The sequence below is a fragment of the Toxoplasma gondii genome, chromosome VIII, assembly GCF_000006565.2.
Source record: "Toxoplasma gondii ME49 chromosome VIII, whole genome shotgun sequence".
Classification (NCBI taxonomy): domain Eukaryota; phylum Apicomplexa; class Conoidasida; order Eucoccidiorida; family Sarcocystidae; genus Toxoplasma; species Toxoplasma gondii.
Window position 1 is genome coordinate 633,237 of NC_031476.1, and position 16,243 is coordinate 649,479.

At 55.0% G+C, this 16,243-nt stretch overlaps 2 protein-coding genes across 2 annotated transcripts; one reads left to right on the top strand and one right to left on the bottom strand.

Moving 5' to 3' along the window:
- Positions 1–234: 234 nt before the first annotated feature.
- On the top strand, positions 235–4,215 carry TGME49_230140 (vacuolar sorting protein 9 (vps9) domain-containing protein; the record flags this gene model as incomplete). The annotated part of the gene is made up of 1 exon (XM_002367894.1): positions 235–4,215. One exon carries the CDS (start codon positions 235–237, stop codon positions 4,213–4,215), a length of 3,981 nt encoding a protein of 1,326 aa, XP_002367935.1.
- A 2,913-nt stretch (positions 4,216–7,128) lies between these two features.
- On the bottom strand, positions 7,129–15,521 carry TGME49_230150 (ChAPs (Chs5p-Arf1p-binding proteins) protein; the record flags this gene model as incomplete). The annotated part of the gene is made up of 8 exons (XM_002367895.2): positions 7,129–7,302; positions 7,817–7,977; positions 8,651–8,735; positions 9,302–9,438; positions 9,738–13,197; positions 13,553–13,639; positions 14,177–14,312; positions 15,437–15,521. The coding sequence occupies 8 exons, from the start codon at positions 15,519–15,521 to the stop codon at positions 7,176–7,178; spliced, it is 4,278 nt and encodes a 1,425-aa protein (XP_002367936.1). The 3' UTR covers positions 7,129–7,175.
- Positions 15,522–16,243: the final 722 nt, after the last annotated feature.

A 16,243-nucleotide genomic window follows, 5' to 3' on the forward strand; every position in this document is an offset into this window, starting at 1 on the left:
AAAGTGAACTGCTGAGTGCAGCCGTCACCCCAGAAATGATGGCGGCGGAGTAGTGAGAAACTCAAGGCTCGGCACAGAGAGAAGGCAAAGAAGAGAGAAGATCTGCGGGAGAAGAACGCACGCCGAGTAAAACGGGGGGGGGGTCGCTCACGAAGGCGGAAAAGGAGACGCCGAAGTTGCAGAGACAAAGAAGGCCCTGAATGGGAAAGCAAGCAAGACGACACGAGAAGGCGCATGCGTCACGGGGAAGAAGACCAGCACGTCAAGATGCAGGGGAGCTTAGAGGCTCTCCATCTTGGAAGCGGAAATTCTCGGTGTTTCACTTCATCGCAGGCCGCCGGGCAGGGAGAAGATCCGTTCTCCTCGCGCATGTCCGCTGCGAGCACTCAGGACCTCTCGTCACTCTGTCCACCTGAGGCGTCAAGTCTTCTTTTCGCAACTCCTTCTGTCAACGCTGTCCACTCCTCGTCTTCTTCCTCTTCGTCATCGTGGACCTCTTCTTGCCCTGGAGAAGCCGGCAAAATGCATTCGCCAGCTAGGAAGAACGGCGACTCGGGTCAAGGATTTTCTTCTGTGTGGACGGCATTCGACGAAGACGACACGCTCTTTCAACAGCCTTCGAGCAGCAACCCCAACGAAAGCTTTGCTGCTAACGCGAAGCCGTCTCTCTTCTTAGGTTCTTCCCTCTCTCCACGAGGCGCCGTCGCGTCTGATGTGCGGCTACGCTCGCCAGTCGCCGCAGGCGACACCCTGTTTCCGGGGGTCTTGTCGCCACGACTGCGGTCGGAGCTGGGGCGCGAGGGCTGCGCGGGAGCGGACAGTTGGGATCCAAAAGAGACACCGGAAGAGGCAGGAGACAGATTTCTGAAGGAGGAGGATTTCTGTCCGTGGGTGGACGCGTCGTCGTCTCGGGATCGTGGCGTTGACGCCGCCGCTGCTTTTCCTTTCGCGTCGCCGTCTGCCTCATCTCCTCGAGAGCTTCCACTGCCTTCAGGCTCTGGGTCGCCGATCTCTGGGGTGGTCACTTCGTTCTCAGACCCTGCCGGGGCGTCGCCCGCCGTCGGCATATCTGCCCCATCGGCGCATGCAGATCTGGACATTCGGAACTCGAAGGCAGAGGGAGACTCTTCCTGCACTCTTCAGGCGCGTTCTGGGAGTTCTGCTGCATCAGAACAGGGCGAATCGTCAACGGGTGAACCGAAAGTTGGTGAAGGGGGGACGGCGCCTGAGGAAGGAACAGGAGAAGGAAATGCAGAAGGACGGGACGGCATCGGTGACGGTGCGAAGCACGCCGACGAGGAGTCTGTCTCTCCATCGCAGTGTCACGGGTTGTCGCATCCTGCGACTTCTTGTTCTCTCTCTGGTCTCCCTCTCGCTTCGGCCTCTTTTTACCCAGCTGCGTCCTCCCTCACTGCGGGGAAAGCAGCCTCGAGAGGCACTCCCTCGGGTGCTAAAGGTCTCCTCACTCTCCCGGTCTCTCCTGTCCTTTTTCAAGATGAGAAAGGGTACCCTGAAGGCATGCCCAACTCCACCTTCTCTCCGTCTCGGCAAGAGTCTGCAAGCCCGCAAGAAAGTGCCACTGGAGAGAGGAGAGAGAGCGAAGAAGGCAAGCAGCTAGAACACGAGCCAGAGGAGGAAAGGGAAGGGCGCGCGAGGGAGCCGGCGCGGGGCGAAACCGAATCTCCTGTCTCGAGCTCCTCGCCTCTCGCGTCGGCGTTCTCGCCGCCGAGAACTCGAGAGGGAGAGGGAGAGGAAGAACAAGATTTCCCGATCGAAGAAGGGAGACAAACCGAGGATGTCGCGGAGAAAACCACGGGGGCCCTACCCTCTTGCGAGGGCGAGTCTTCAGTTCCCCGTGGGGGAGTGCTCCCTGCTTGCCCCTCGCCTCCACCTCCACCTGCTTCCGACGCCGCTGACCTCTCCACCGATCCTGAAAGCGTTTCGTCGGCTCCCTGCTCTCCTTCCTCTTCTACTCTGTCTAGCGCCCGGCGTCGGCTGGACATGGTGGACGATGCGGAGGCTCGTTTGATGTTGTCGACGCTGATGCATCCAGACGACCAAGAGAGCCGGAGGTTTCTTCAACAGGTCCAGCAAAACTCGGCGGCAGCTGCCTCCTCGCTGCCGCAACCGCATGCAGACTCGGGTCGCGCCTCGCCTTCCGAGCCGTCGGGCGGCTTCTGGAGTGCCGGGGGCTGGGGCGGTCGTAGTCGAGATGTTTCTGTCTCCTCTTCTCCCTCTGTCTCTCACGCGGCATCTCCGCCAGCCGGCGCCTCCCGGTTTCTGTTTCGAGCGCTGAACTTTGGCATTCCAGGATTCCGGAGTGCGCGGCAGGAAGAGAAAGGCGGAGACGAAGAGGGCGGGCGACAGTCCAGCGACGGTCGCGAACGGCCGGCGACTTTGAGCGAAGCCACGACCGAGTTCGAACGCCTCCTCGAGGCCCAACAACCGGCAACCAGAGCCGCGCCCAAGGATCCCGACGGACTCGCGCGAGAAGCGCCTTCCAGGGCTTCTGGTATCTCTGCGATGGAGCGGAAGCGTGTGGAGGACGGCGAGGAGCCTGGAGATACGCGGCTCGACAGAGAGAGCAACGCAGGCGGTAGCGATCTCGGCCAGAAAGCAGAGAAGAAGGATGGCGACGCTCTGCCTTCTTCTCTTCCACCCCCTCCGGGTTCATCATCTACCACGCCCCGGGAGAGAAATGCGCCATCAGCACAACATTCGTCGGCCATGCCTGCGCGTCATCCTTCGTCGCTTACGCCTTCTCCTTCTCAGGCTTCCGCCTCGTCTGCTTCTTTCTCTGCATCTCTCGCTGCGCCGTCGCCGACCGTGTCAGGGAAGCCTCGGACGCCGTACAATGTCTTTCTGGAGCGGCTGAAGCATCCGTCCTGCTCAGGAGTCGTGGTTTCTGTGAAGCGCTTCGTGGAGATGTTTCCAACGAATCTTTCGCGAGCCGAGGCGGCTCGACGCATCCACCCGTTTCTGTCGCAGGTCCAGGCGGCGCTGCTGAAGGCTGAGGTGTTTGCTGGTGCCAAGACGGAGAGCGAACGGCAACAGGTGATGGAGGGTTTGGAGAGGTTCGTGTTGCAGAAACTGCATACGATCTTGTTTCGCGAGTCGCCCGAGGACCGCGCAGAGAATGAGGCTTTGCGGAGGAAACTGCACTGTCTATCCTGGGTCGAGTTCCGTCACCTGGAAGTCCCGCCGCTGCCGAACGCGTCGGCCCTGGCGCTCGGCGCGCGGGAGATCGAGAGACTCGACAAGATGCGCTGTCCCCGCGACAAACTGGTCCTCATTCTCAACTGCTGTCGCGTGATCATCGCCGTACTCGACTCCGCCAGCAAAGCCGCCGGCAGCTCCACACCGCCCGCAGCCGACGACCTTCTCCCGCTCCTGATCTACACGCTCATCCAGGCGAAGCCGAACTCACTCCACTCGCACATCCAGTTCATTTCTTTCTTCCGACACCCCTCGCGGCTCGTCAGCGAAGAGGCCTACTTCTTCACGCACTTCTGCTCCGCGGTCGAGTTCGTCAAGATGCTTGGCCAGCCTGGAGTCACGCTGAACGACGTGAGCGACGAGGAGTACAGACGCCGGATGGCGCAGGCTGAGGCCGAGTACGACAGAGAACGCGAGCGACAGACAGCGGTGAAGAAGGACGAGGGAGGCGAACAGAAGGTGGAGGTGAACAACGCAAACAACCTCCAAGGTTCGCGGGGGCCTGCGACCGGAAACGACGCGAACGAGAGAACCGGCAACAGCGGCGCAGCTCCATTCGCTTCTTCCGCCCATCCGAGTTTCTCGCAGGCCTTCAGTCTAGGGACGGATGCGAAGAAAATAGAGACGAAAGAACAAGAGGAGACGGGGAAAGGCAAAGAGAGAAGTCGCGAGGAAGACTTTGGCGGCGTGGCACCCGCGGCCTTGGCTGCAGCGGCTTCGGCGCTGTCGACACTGGAACATCTCTCGTCGTCTTCTTCGCCCTTTGTCCGCGGAAGCTACGAAAGATCGGAGAAACAGAGAGAGATTCTCGACCTCTGCGATGACATTCAAAGACAGCCTCTCTCCTTCCAGGGCGTCTCCAGTGCGGACCTAAAGGTGGGGCAAATCCCGGCGCTCCTCAAAGAGTACAACGAACTCGCAGATTTGCTGACCAGAGCTGCGTGTCTCCTGCGCGACCCAGGAGTCGACGCGGACGCGAAACATAGTGACAGGAAATGAGGGGCGCGGAAAGTTCTTGACCGAGGTGCAGCAAAAATCGACAGAGGCACTTGGACTTGGACACGGCGTTTCTTCCCCGTGTTTTCTCAATGCCCGTTTCGCTCTCCACTCATATGTACATATATATATATATATATATTTATAATGGAAAGGTCTAGATGCTTAGGCACATGCTAGGAAGTGTGGCTGGGACGAAGATAGGCCAGTGGCCCTGTTTTGTTGTTCTTTTCTGTCCGTTCTTGCTTTCTGGTGCTGCCCGTCGGCGTTCCCTTTCCGTCGTTTGTACGAACAGGAAAGTGAAAGAGACAAATTGGTCTGAGGCGCCAGTGTACAGACCCCAAAAGGCATCTTCTTTTGCATCTCGTTTCATTAAACAGCGAGGAAATGCTAGCTAGCTAGGATGCAGGAATAGCGGAAACTGAGGTTAAGATTAGAGTTTTTGGCATAGGGGTGGCAGTTCTCAGGGTGGTCTGCAGGTCACCGTTTCAGCTTTGTCTCTTTCACCCGTGTATCTTTGCGTGATGTTTGATACTTTTGCGCGTGTGTCTTGGGCTCTCCTTGCCTCCTGTCTTCCCCTACCTCCTCTGCGTGGGCTCTTTGTGCTGGTCGCTGGACCTCCTGTCTCCCGTCGCCGGTCTTCTCCGTGCTTGCCCCTCTCCGCTTCCATTTTTTTCCGTCTCCGTGGTTTCCTCTCCTCGACGTTTGTGTCTTCCCTGTTCTCGCTCTATTCTGTTCGACGAAACGCCAAAGACAGCTCATCCCGCTTCTGCTCGTATATCGCGTGGTGCATGTTTGTCTGTCAAACCGAACGTTTCTTTCACTCGAAAAGACAAAAGTTGACGACGGAGGAGCAGTCTCGGTACTGCTCAGTTTTTTTCAGAAAAACAGACGCGCGTGCTATCTGTTGGAAAAACCTTGTCAGAGACATGGGCCGCCTCCGAGGGAAAGGAGAAAGACCGCCCCCGTCATGATACAAGAGTGCATCTAGTGGAGTGCTATCTCGCGTATACTTCGCTACAAGCTGAGGAGTAGGGTAGGTACAAGCAGCACAAGGACTATGTCCATCTGTGCATCTGCGCTGATACTTGGTTGTATGTGTTAGACGCGAACTTTCCGGCTAAGCATATCTTTCCCTTGAAGCAATCTTTCCCTTTCTCGGAAAGATGGTAAACAGCTACCAGAAAGAACTTGGGGTCTCTATCTCGTATTTGGAGTCATGTTCAGCTTCCGAGGAACTACATTGTCTCTATTCAAGTTTTCTCATGAAACGCATGTCGTTTTGCATGCAGAGGTGTGTGAAAAACGTCTTACGAGCGAGGCAGGGCCATAGGCACACGCCCATCCTAGGCGAAAAGCAAAGCCTGTTTCTCCTCAAAAGGTCTGTCTACATCCCCTCACGAGGGGCGAAGCCACTCCAAACTTTCCAAGATGCAGCGATGAGCGTAACGCTGGAATCTAGAAAATCGCACTTTGCACTGAAGCTCTCAGGCAAGGAACACCTGCAGCATACGCAGGACCGAGAGATACAGTCGCTCGCTCCTGCCCGCTCCATGCACAAAAGCGACTGTCTCGCACCTTTCTGGCGAGCTCCCATATACAAACATATATATATATATATATATATATATATATATATATATATATATATATATGCATAAAGCCACGCGCGCATATATAGTTGTATATGCATGTATATATGCTAATGTTTAGATGAATTAGTAGTAGTAGCGTAGGGATATGAATAGCCTTGGATGCACAAACAGCATTTGAAAGTGCGGAGCTTGAATATTTGGGATGAGTAGGGATTTGATTATCCAGAGTGGTCTGCGTTCTCGATGACGCGCTCTTTCTTCTTAAGTGTCTCTAAGTGCGATGTGTGTCTCGTGAGTTGGATCAGAACTGGGAACTGAATTTTTAGATGCGCCTGTCTTCAGGTGCGACAAAGAAACCATGAGAAAAAGGGGGGCTGCAGCTGGAAGGGGCAAATGCCTTCTCTCTCAAGCTCGCGTTCAAATGAACTCTGGAGCCCTCTGCAGCGATGAACGGGAGCGGCGACAGAGAGAAAAATTTGAGAGCAACGTAACGTTGGCCACCAGAGGTGAACGAACAAATCCTTAAAACGCGCATGTTTACACGGGCATCTCCAGAATATCGTTGCATGCAAACAAAGATGTGTCTACACGCACGTATACCTTTCGCTTGTTCGCAGGTATCCATCAATCGACGAAGACGAGTTCCGATTCTTTGGTGTGTTTATCCCTACCCGCACGGGGCCTCTATTCACGCTCGTACTGCAGATGCGTCGTTTGTCCCGTTGCGGAATCTAAACGACTGTTCTTCGCGGGCGATTTAATGGGTGTAAAACGCGACGATAAACGCCAAAAAAACGAATCTCGACGACGTCGCTCTTCTCCAGATCTCGTCGTCTTTGCTATTCAAATATCATTAAATGCAAACAACAGAGCTATCCATCGATTTTGTGTCCACACTCAAAAACATGTGACGGGGTGCTCGCGACGTTATCCTTTTTCAGGTCTATGTACACATATACCTAGGTAGTATCTTCTAGTTCTATGGACGTCTATATCTGTATTCGTCTGGACATGTGTGCTGTTCAGTCTCAAGCTAGAAGGGGTACTTTTGTGCGACAGCGAAAACGGCATGTCCACTTTCCCCAGAGGGTCTCTCCATTTCTCGCTGTTTCCGGCGAGGCCGGAGACTCCACAGCCGTTCTCTGTGTCTCCCCTCCTTTTGCCCATCGTTCGTTCGACAAAAGAAAACGCGATTCCGTCCTTTCATGCTCCCTCTCTTCAATGTCAAACCACCTCCGGATCAGTCACGATTTTTCTGTCCGTTGTTTATTCCTGTCGATTATCTAGGTGAAGCTTGACGTCTCCTTCAGGTCCATGCTAGTCGCTTGTGCTGCGTGTCTGGCGTTTCTCTCCAGCCTTCTCGGCTTCTCACGGAAACGGCGCTGCATGCGGAGCCTGAGCACGTCGTCGAGATTCGAGAAAACTCTCGACAGCAGGATGCCGAACGCACTTCGGGATGTGGAGAAAACTCGCTTGGACGGCTTCAACGCCAACTCTGGAACGGCGCAAGAAAACACAACCGCCCACACCCAGGGTCGAAGACTGCGGAGTCAGAACGCAGACCAGCATCCCGCAGCTGAGAACGCTAACAACTTCGTTCCTACGTAGAGCCTTGTGGCGAGCATGCATGACACCTATATATACATACATATGTAAACCGTTCATGGTGACAAACTCAGCGAGTTCCCAGGAATTCGCCGAGCACGCAAAGGACGGTCGACAACACCTGTCAGTGTGATAGTCACTTATCTACCTCTCTTCCTACAGACGTCCAATACAAGTGCATTCACATGCATAAATATATATATATATGAGCATTTATAATGCATACTGCATGCTTGTGCAGTTATTGCAAACCTAGAGTACTTTCGAGGAGAGAGCACCGATGTAGATGGACGTGCATGCAATTATTTATGTACAGACATGAGACTGGAGACTGTCCGTTTCCTACGGGGCACACAGAGTTGCATTCGAGAGCATGGCCCTTTGGAGCTTTCGACTCTGCCTACCGAGCGACAAGCTTGGCGAGAGCAGCTGACATCCAGGCAGGAAGGGAAGGAAAGTCTTCGCCGCAGAGACGCCTCAGGTGCTGGCAGGTGACGCAGGCAATTCGAAGCGCGGCGTCTGCGGCTTCGCGACGGACGAAGAAACGCAGCAACTCGTTGCTTGCCTTCGAATCAGGACGAGAAAAGGGAGTTGACAGACAAGCTTTTGAAAGGAAAGGAGGCAGAATCGAAACACGCGGGGTCAGACAAGAACAAGGAAGGGAGGAAGAAAACGAAGACAGAAAGACAACCAATGAAAAGGAGCACATGCTACATCGCGGCCTTCTCTGATTCTTTGAGGCGAATCATAGGCGAGTGTGGAGAGACGACATGCATGCAGTGACCAGCAGACGGGAGATGCCTCGCATTTCTTTCACTGGCGAGTCAAACCGCCGTCTGTCGCCCCTGTTGCATCTTACGGAAACATGAAAAATATCGAGCCTGAGTCTTTCATCTCGCAAACAACAGGCATCTTTAAGTCCATGTACACAGAGGTCCACGAATAAACAACAGTTGATGGAGACGCCTTCTCCGATGTCTACTAGTTTACTGGCATAGATGCACGCATAGGTACAAGGAGATAGGCAGCGATACCCGGGAGGCAGGCAGATATACAAAGGGATACGGAGGTACACGGAGAGGTAGAGACCAAGAGAGAGACGGCAGTGCATCTTCCGGGAGACTGTGGAGAGAGGAAGAAGAGCGAGATCCACTTTTCTCTTCGCTCGACGGAGAGGTGTGTCTTCTGAATTCCAGCAGTTGATCGAGAGATCCAAAAGTAAGCGAAACTTTTCTCACCTTGCAAGACAGTCCCAGCCGCAACGCCAAGCCATAGGAGAGGCACATGCCATGCCAATTACCCACGCGACAACACAGAGAGCCCCTGTATGAAGCAGTCGCATAATTTGATGCAAACCGTCATCTCGGATTTCTCTACTTCGAATGTTTCGTCCACACAAACATCGAGGTGACCGGACGTATGTGTGAATTTTCGCCATCGTTTTTTGATAGACTAGACACGTCCCCGCTGTGTTCTGCATGCGCTTGACTGCAGCCTCTGAAGAGTCTCTGCCTGAAAAAAAGGGTGCTGTGTATCCAGTTCTGCTCTTGGGTCTCCTCCTATTCCTTGACCTGATCCCGCGCATGAGCTTGTTTTTCGTTCTCCATCAGTCTCTTCCCAGATGGTAGACACGTGAGCAAACCGAACCTATGTGGAGAAGTGAGCGTGAGCAATTGATTGCGTTCAGTTTCTATTTGCCTTCCATGCATGCGTTTTGCTTCATGGTCTCTTGCAAGAACCTCTCGCCAGTTGCCTCCACAGTAACTTCGACGTTGCGTCCTCTTTCCGTTCAACATTTAGGGTAGACAGAGACGAAAGCAACCAACCTCTCTAGTTGTCTCTTTAACTGTCTCTTTTACATTTCTTTCCTCTACTTTATGTCGCCTCACCTTGCAACTAAGAAGGCCCCCGCCTTCTCTACAAGACTCTGGCTGTTGGCGTCAGACGCGAATAACTCGGAGAGAAGAAGAAGCTCTTCTTCTTGTCCCTGCAGCTCCGCGCACAGCTGCGTGTCGCTCTCGAGTGCCTGCGGAATCGCTCACGACGCATGCAGTGGGGGGAAAAGTGAGAAGGGAGAGGTGAAGAAGATGGAGAAACAGCCGAAAAAGACGGAAAGGGAAGGCGAGCAAACGAGGAAGAACGAAAGAAAGAGAGATCAAGTCGTCCTCCTCTCGCGCGTTGCACATGTGATTCGGACTTATCTACTGGCGAGGCAATGAAGATCCGACAAATATGAATTCGAAGCAGGGAAGCATACAGTGAAAGTGCCGGCGCGCACGGAGCGTTGTTTCCCTTTTCTTCCTCTTGAACTTCTCCAAAACTCACTCGCATGACTTTCTCCAGCATCTTCGACTGAGGTCTCAAAAGAGATTCCGGAAGCAGCGGCGCCTGTGCGTCGAGCCACGACCGTAGTTCATTCACTTTCTCTTCCGCTTCGTCTTCTCTTTCCTTCGCTGTTCTCTTCGCTATCTCCTGTCTGCGTCCACGGCACCGGTGAGAAGCAGCTCGGACCCGCTCTCTGCCTTCTCGTTTCTCTTCGCCTTTCGCCACCACGAGCTGGTCTTCCGCCACAGGAAACGAAGATGAGAGAGAGGAAGAGGAGGAAGAAGCTCGGCCAACGGCGGGGAAATTTCGAAAAGTCATTTCGTCGCCTCCTAGAAACTCGGAACTCGTAGAGGGAGGCACCAGATGGCCACGGTCATTGCGTCTTTCAGGTAGATCAAACAGGGGGGTCGGGGAAGAGAAAGATGAAGATGAAGTACGCCGACTTCCAGTCCTCAGCGGGCTCGGCAAAGCTTCAGTCGTTGTTTCAGATGAAGCAGATATGGACGGCACGACGTCACCATCGTCTGAAGCTCGAGGTGCCCCTTTACCGGATTCCTCCTCGCCTGCGTTACAAGACGCATCGAGGTGAGTCGACGGTTCCTCTCGCAACTCTTCTCTTCTCTCTTCCTTTATTCCTCCACTTTCTTCTTCATCAGAGATCCCACTGCCGACTCTTACCTCTTCCTCTGCCTTCCTTTCGCCATCTCCCTCTCCACCTCGTTCTCGGTCCCCTCTCTCTCCTTCTCCATCCCTTGCTCCCTCTCCCCTCGCCTTCTCTCTCGCTTGTTCTCCCTCTCCGGCTTCGCGGGAGTCGAGGGTGGACAGAGGAACAGGCGCCGGCGTCAGAGCCCACCTGAGGTGGGGAGGCAGAGGCCGTGGAGGAGAGAAGAGACGCGAGGAGAGAACGAGAAGAAGGTCCTGAGAAATGGCGCGCTGAATTTTTGACAGCAGCCTGAAGGTTTTCCGTTCAAAGTAGTCCAGCCGGCCGCCCTTCGAGGAGTTGAGGCACACGTTCAGCCTGTCAAGAGAAGACAGGAAGGTGCTCGCGGGAACAGTCGTGGGGGGCCCAGAGACGGGCCGGTGGTTAGCTGACCCAGACGCATGCGGTTGGATGCCCAGCACGGTGTCTTGGCTGGTCTGAGCTCGAGGCTGGTCTCCCGTCCCTACGCAGGAGTCTGCGTTCTTCGCGACGCGCCGCGAGGGAACATGAGAGGCCGGAGGCCGTGCAGAGGAAGACGCACACGAAGAGTAAGGCGCATTTGTGGGCAGACAATGACCGTCGGTTTCCTCTCTTGGGTGCCTCAGCTGCGTCGGAATAGCATCTGCTCCGCGATAACCGTCGCATGCATACGCAGAATCACGGCGACCAAAGTTGGGAAACGATGGAGGCCGCCCGTCCCTCATTGGAGAAGCAGACACAGCCTCAGCATCGTTCCCTTTCTCTCCCTCCCAAGGGCAAGTCGACGCATCACGATGTCCTCGAGTCTCTCTTTTCCTGTCCCCGTCGTCCCCCGCCGCGTTTCCTTGCATGCAAACGTTACCTTCGGAAACAGACTGCGCTGTCGACACCCCCGCTTCCTTCTCTTGTCTGTTTGCTCCCCACTGACCTCCGTCTCCGCAACACTGCCCAGCACCGCTTCTGCCCTCGTCTGCCGGATCCAAGCCTCCACAGGCGTTTCTGCAGCGGCCTCCAGAACAGTCCGGCGACAGGCTGCATTGCCTAGGCCTCACCCCAGGCAAAAAGTCCGAACGGGGATCCCTGCGCTGTCCCTCGTCTCCTGTGCCGCAGTGCCTCCTCTCCTCTCCGTCCTCTGCGTGCCTGTGGCCCGACCAGAGAAACGCGAGGGCGGAGACGTACCCGCCAGGGCCACTGTCTCCGAGGGCCGCCTGAGAGGCGCCGTCCCCGTCTTCGTCGCACTCTTGGAGCTGCTGGTGCAGAGAGGCCGCTGTGCCCTGGCCGCAGGCGCCCGCACCCACCCAAGGAATCACCCAGAAGTCGTCGTCGTAGGGCGGGAGAAGAAGATGCGAGAAACAGCCGGAGCGCTGCTGCGGCGGCTCCGTCGTTTCGCACTGGTGGACGTCGGGAGGCAGGCCCTTCGTGTACAGAGGCAGCGACAGCGGAACGTAGGGCGCAGCGTTCAGGACGAGAAGCGCGCGTGCGTAGTCTCGAGAGAAGGCCAACGCAGTCGCCAGAGTCATCCAGAACGGAAACAAAGTCGGAGACAACGTCACTGCATGCTCTGCTGCACGAACTGCCAGGTGACCCCACCTGGCCCGAGCGCCTGTCTCCAGCCTCGCGGGAACGCGCGGAAAGGAACAAGAAGAAGCAGAACGAGGAGAAGAACAACAAGAACAAGAAGAACAAGAACAAGGAGAAGAACAAGAGGAAGAAGAATTAGGGCGAGAAGAGATGGAGAAGTGATAGGGAGAATCTGAAGACGTTGGAAGTTCGGGGACGTTCTGTGTCCAGCTGAGTTGGTGACGTCGCATGTGTGTAGACTGAGATTCGACATGTTCTCTTCCTCTTCTCGATGCGGTTCCCTCGCCTCCTTCAGGCCTTATCTCGAAGCGTCGCTCGTCACAGACCTCCCTGCTTGGACCACTGCCTTCTTTCCGTTCTTCTTCTTCTCCTTTTTTGATCAGAACTTCCGCCTGGTATCGCAGGAAGCAGGCCTCCTCAGGAAAAGACCGCAAACTGCGAATCGCGATGGTGAGCGCGAGGTGCAGCATTTTTCTCTTGCTGTAGGCGCGTGCGACGTGAAGGTGGACAAGGGGTGAAAGCGCATGCAAGGAGGAAAGCGTCTCGACGATCTTGGGTAGCGAAAAGGTCCGGAGCACGTGGTGCGCGAGCACTTCGCACAGCGCGTTCGTCCCCTGGCCGATAGAAGGCAGCAAGCCGAGGTCGTCTCCGGACGCAAAGAAGCGGCTAGCCAGCTCCACGAATTCGCGACTTCTCCCCGGCTTATCGAACAGAGGAAGAACCACCAGACAGCGACACGGATGAATCCGGGGCGGCACTTCCGCCCGGAGCATTGAAGACAGCAAGGCTGTCTCCCATACATTCTGGGGCAAGTCCCGAATATCCCGCGCAAGCTTTCGACGCGAAAAAACGGAAGCCCGCTGGTGCGAGGCCGAGTCTGAAGGAGACGAGGGCGGAAGCGAAGAAGTTGCAGCCGTCGAGGCTGAGGCCCCGCAAAGGCGTGGATGCCCTGGGGGGGAAACTTGATGTGAGAGAACAGACGAAGGATGCAGAGACGAAGCAGGGAAAGCGTAGCAGAAGACTGCGCCGGAGGCGCCAGGTCCGGGCGAGGCTCCAGAAGCAGACGGGCAAGCCGAGAGAAAACGCGGCTTCACCCCCGGAGTACATGGCAGGCGAACTTCCACGCGAAGGTCGACCTGGTGGAAAACGTCGAATGTGCAGTAGATGCCGCCGAGAATTTGCCACTTGCGGCCGAACCAGCTGAGGAAAAGGAGAAGCGAGGAAGACAGGAAACCGATATTGGCAATCGGATTGGAGGAATCGCGCCTACGAAAACTGCACGAAAAGCTGCACCCCCGGCGACTCAGGGCATCGCGTCCAAACTCGCCGCTGGCCTGGTTCCCCACAAAACGCGTCTGTCTAGACGAGCCCAAGAAAAAACTTTCGAATTCACGTCGTCTTCAGCCAAAAAAAAACGAACGAAGAGACAACAGTGCACCGTTGACTGGCATTTCAGGACACTCCCAGGGACCACAGACGAAACATGTGTGGTGAGGTTGAGCAAAAACTTTCGAATGAATCACTCTATTCCAACGCCCCCTTGTGACACACCTACCTTGTCTCTGTTTCCTGCTTCGCCACTTGACCGTAGATGTAAGCCGCCAAGGCGGCGGGCTGAGACGTTTCAAGGCCGATGACATAGCTACACAGATACAGGGAAGACAACACGAAAGCGCCTTATTCATCTCTGATTCCCTTATAGTTCCCTCTGTTGTGTCTTGATCTCTGCTCTTGCTTATTCTCTCTGCCGTCTTTTGTTCCCTCTGTTCTCCTTCTAACTGTGCATGTCTGGAAAACCCCCTCGAAACTCCTGTCCTCAGTCGTCATTTCTCGCTTTCCACTCTCTCCCTCTGTTCAACTTGTCCGCGTCCCCAGAGCTGCCTGCCTCGATTGTCGTGCCTTGACTTTTTGCTCCGTTATCCTTCGTCTCAGCGACCTGCCTTTCTCTCTCGATGGGAGGACGACGCCTCCTCCATGTCCTTTGCGGAACGGATGCGAAAAACAAATCAGAGCGGGCAGTGCGAATCGAAAATCAAAACCTCGCTGCTTCCCTTCCACCGGGTGTTCGGCGTCTCTTTTCGTCCGCAGTCAATCTCGAGTGCGAAGAAGAGGTCAGAGTGAAAAGGCGATAAAGGTGAGCGAACCTGAAGAGACACAGAGACTCTTCAGGAGCACTTACTGGCAAAAAAGCGCCGCCGCACGCGTGAAGGATGTTTCATCGTAGGAAGTCGACCCGAAAAACGTCGCGAGACTCCTGTCTTTCTGGACTTTTTCCAAACAACACAGATCGGGAGGCCCTAAGCCGTCGAATTCTCCTGCGCATAGAAACGCGGCCGCAACAAGAAACGAGAATCCTCGAGATGAGGAAGCAGAGCATATTCGCACGCTGTGGAGGAGCAGGAGACAGACGCGGTGCGTGGACGCGTCTGCACAACGAAGGTCGGAGAAGCAGAAACAGCGAAATTCTGAGAAAATAGAGTGCATGCACAGCAGAGAGAGGCCATGGTAGCGGAAAAAGAGTTGTCGTCAAAAGGGTGACACACCGCAAGACAGACCACAGGGAAGAAGAGGTGCAGACTCCGTACAGCGGAGGATCGGGACAAGCCACAAATAGGTACCGGGCCATCGACCGACCCCAGCACCAGCGACAAAGTGCTAGCTCGCCCTCATCAATTGATCAGTCACACTGCCAAGGGGAAAACATAGAGAGTCGGCGGCGAATATTGAGCTCAGCAGCAACGCAGACAAGACGGGAGAGAAGTAGAAATGAAGAAGGAAAGCTGTGAATCGCGCGAAGAGCCTGTCCAGAGATTCGACTGGGAATGTGTGTTGCTCGGTGAGAAACGAAAACGACGAAGAGCTTTCGAAGTCAGTGACTACGCCAGACAGCAGACACTCTGAGAGTCACTGAAGGGGTGCGCTATGTGGGTTTTGACGTCTTCGATCCCGAGACGGAGCAGTCGCCTCTCAATTCAAGTGGAGAGAGATAAAGCGGGGGAAAACGTCAAGGTCATGTGACGGATCGTAGTCAGGCCTTGATTCCGCTGTCTGACGATGAAAAGAAGTCGAGAACGGAGTAAAATCGCGAAAAAGCGAAGGCACACGAACTGTCCCACAGGGCAGAGGCGGTTGAAGCGCGCGGCTCAGGGAGTCCAGTCCCGCATGTCAGCAGAAACACGAGAAGGGCAGGAAGGTAGCATACGAGGAAAAACGGAGAGACATCTGCGGAGCAGAAAGCGATGGGCGCCCCAAGAGAAGACAGAGAGATAGGATGCACAACCAAGAGAAAACAGAAACGCGACAACAACGACGGAGGACCGCGTGCGAGGAAGCGGAGAAGCGTGAAGCGGGGGCACACCAAGATGAGGGACAGAGAGCATCGTCAAGACCTGGAGAGCCACAGAAGCGCCAAGACCAGAGGAGCCCGCAAGCGGCTCACCTGCTATTAGAGTTGCATCCCGACTGGCCAACAGAGACCCATGATAATCAACGAACTCTCGGCAATCTGCGATGCAGCGCGACATGCTGCCTTTCACCCGAGAGAGGCAGCGCCGTGCCGGTCTCCAACGCCCTTGAAGACCATGGATACGCTAGAGCAAGGTAGAGAGACGGTGAAGAACAGAGAGTGAGTAGGAAGCAGCAAAAGCCGATGAAACATAATACACGGGGAGCGGAGGAGTGACAGAATTTGTCGAAAAACGTTTCAAGGACGGAGGCAAAGGATAATAAGCCGATGGTGCGGATCTCGTGACATCTGGTCGCAATGCTTGACGAGTCCCACGTACAAGACAGGGAAAGAAATGCTGGGGAGAGGGAAGCGACTTGACTTGGCCCATTAATTGAAACGTATAGTGTCAGAAACAGAAAGAATACGGCGAGGCAACTCAGTACTTCCACGTGAACGCAACACTGAGAGGCAAACCGTGAAAAACGCGGGCGCCGCGTAGGTGAAAAGACAACTGGGAGGAGCGACGTGGCGCCGATAGTGGAGACGACGAGACTCGGGTCCCGCCTTTGTCCTGAGTGTCGCGAATCTGCTTAAAAGAACGAAAGGATTTTTTGGAACTCTCCAAGAAACTGTAGATGCATTTTTTTAGATCGGGCGATGGCCCCGGAGCGCGTGAGGGCGGTACACTGAAGAACCAACGGAAGAACACTGGGGGTCGAAAATGTGTTTCCTTTCCGATGTTGTCTTCCCAGCTTTCCTGCAGACATGTGTACAGAACAGCTGAGAAAAAACGACGAA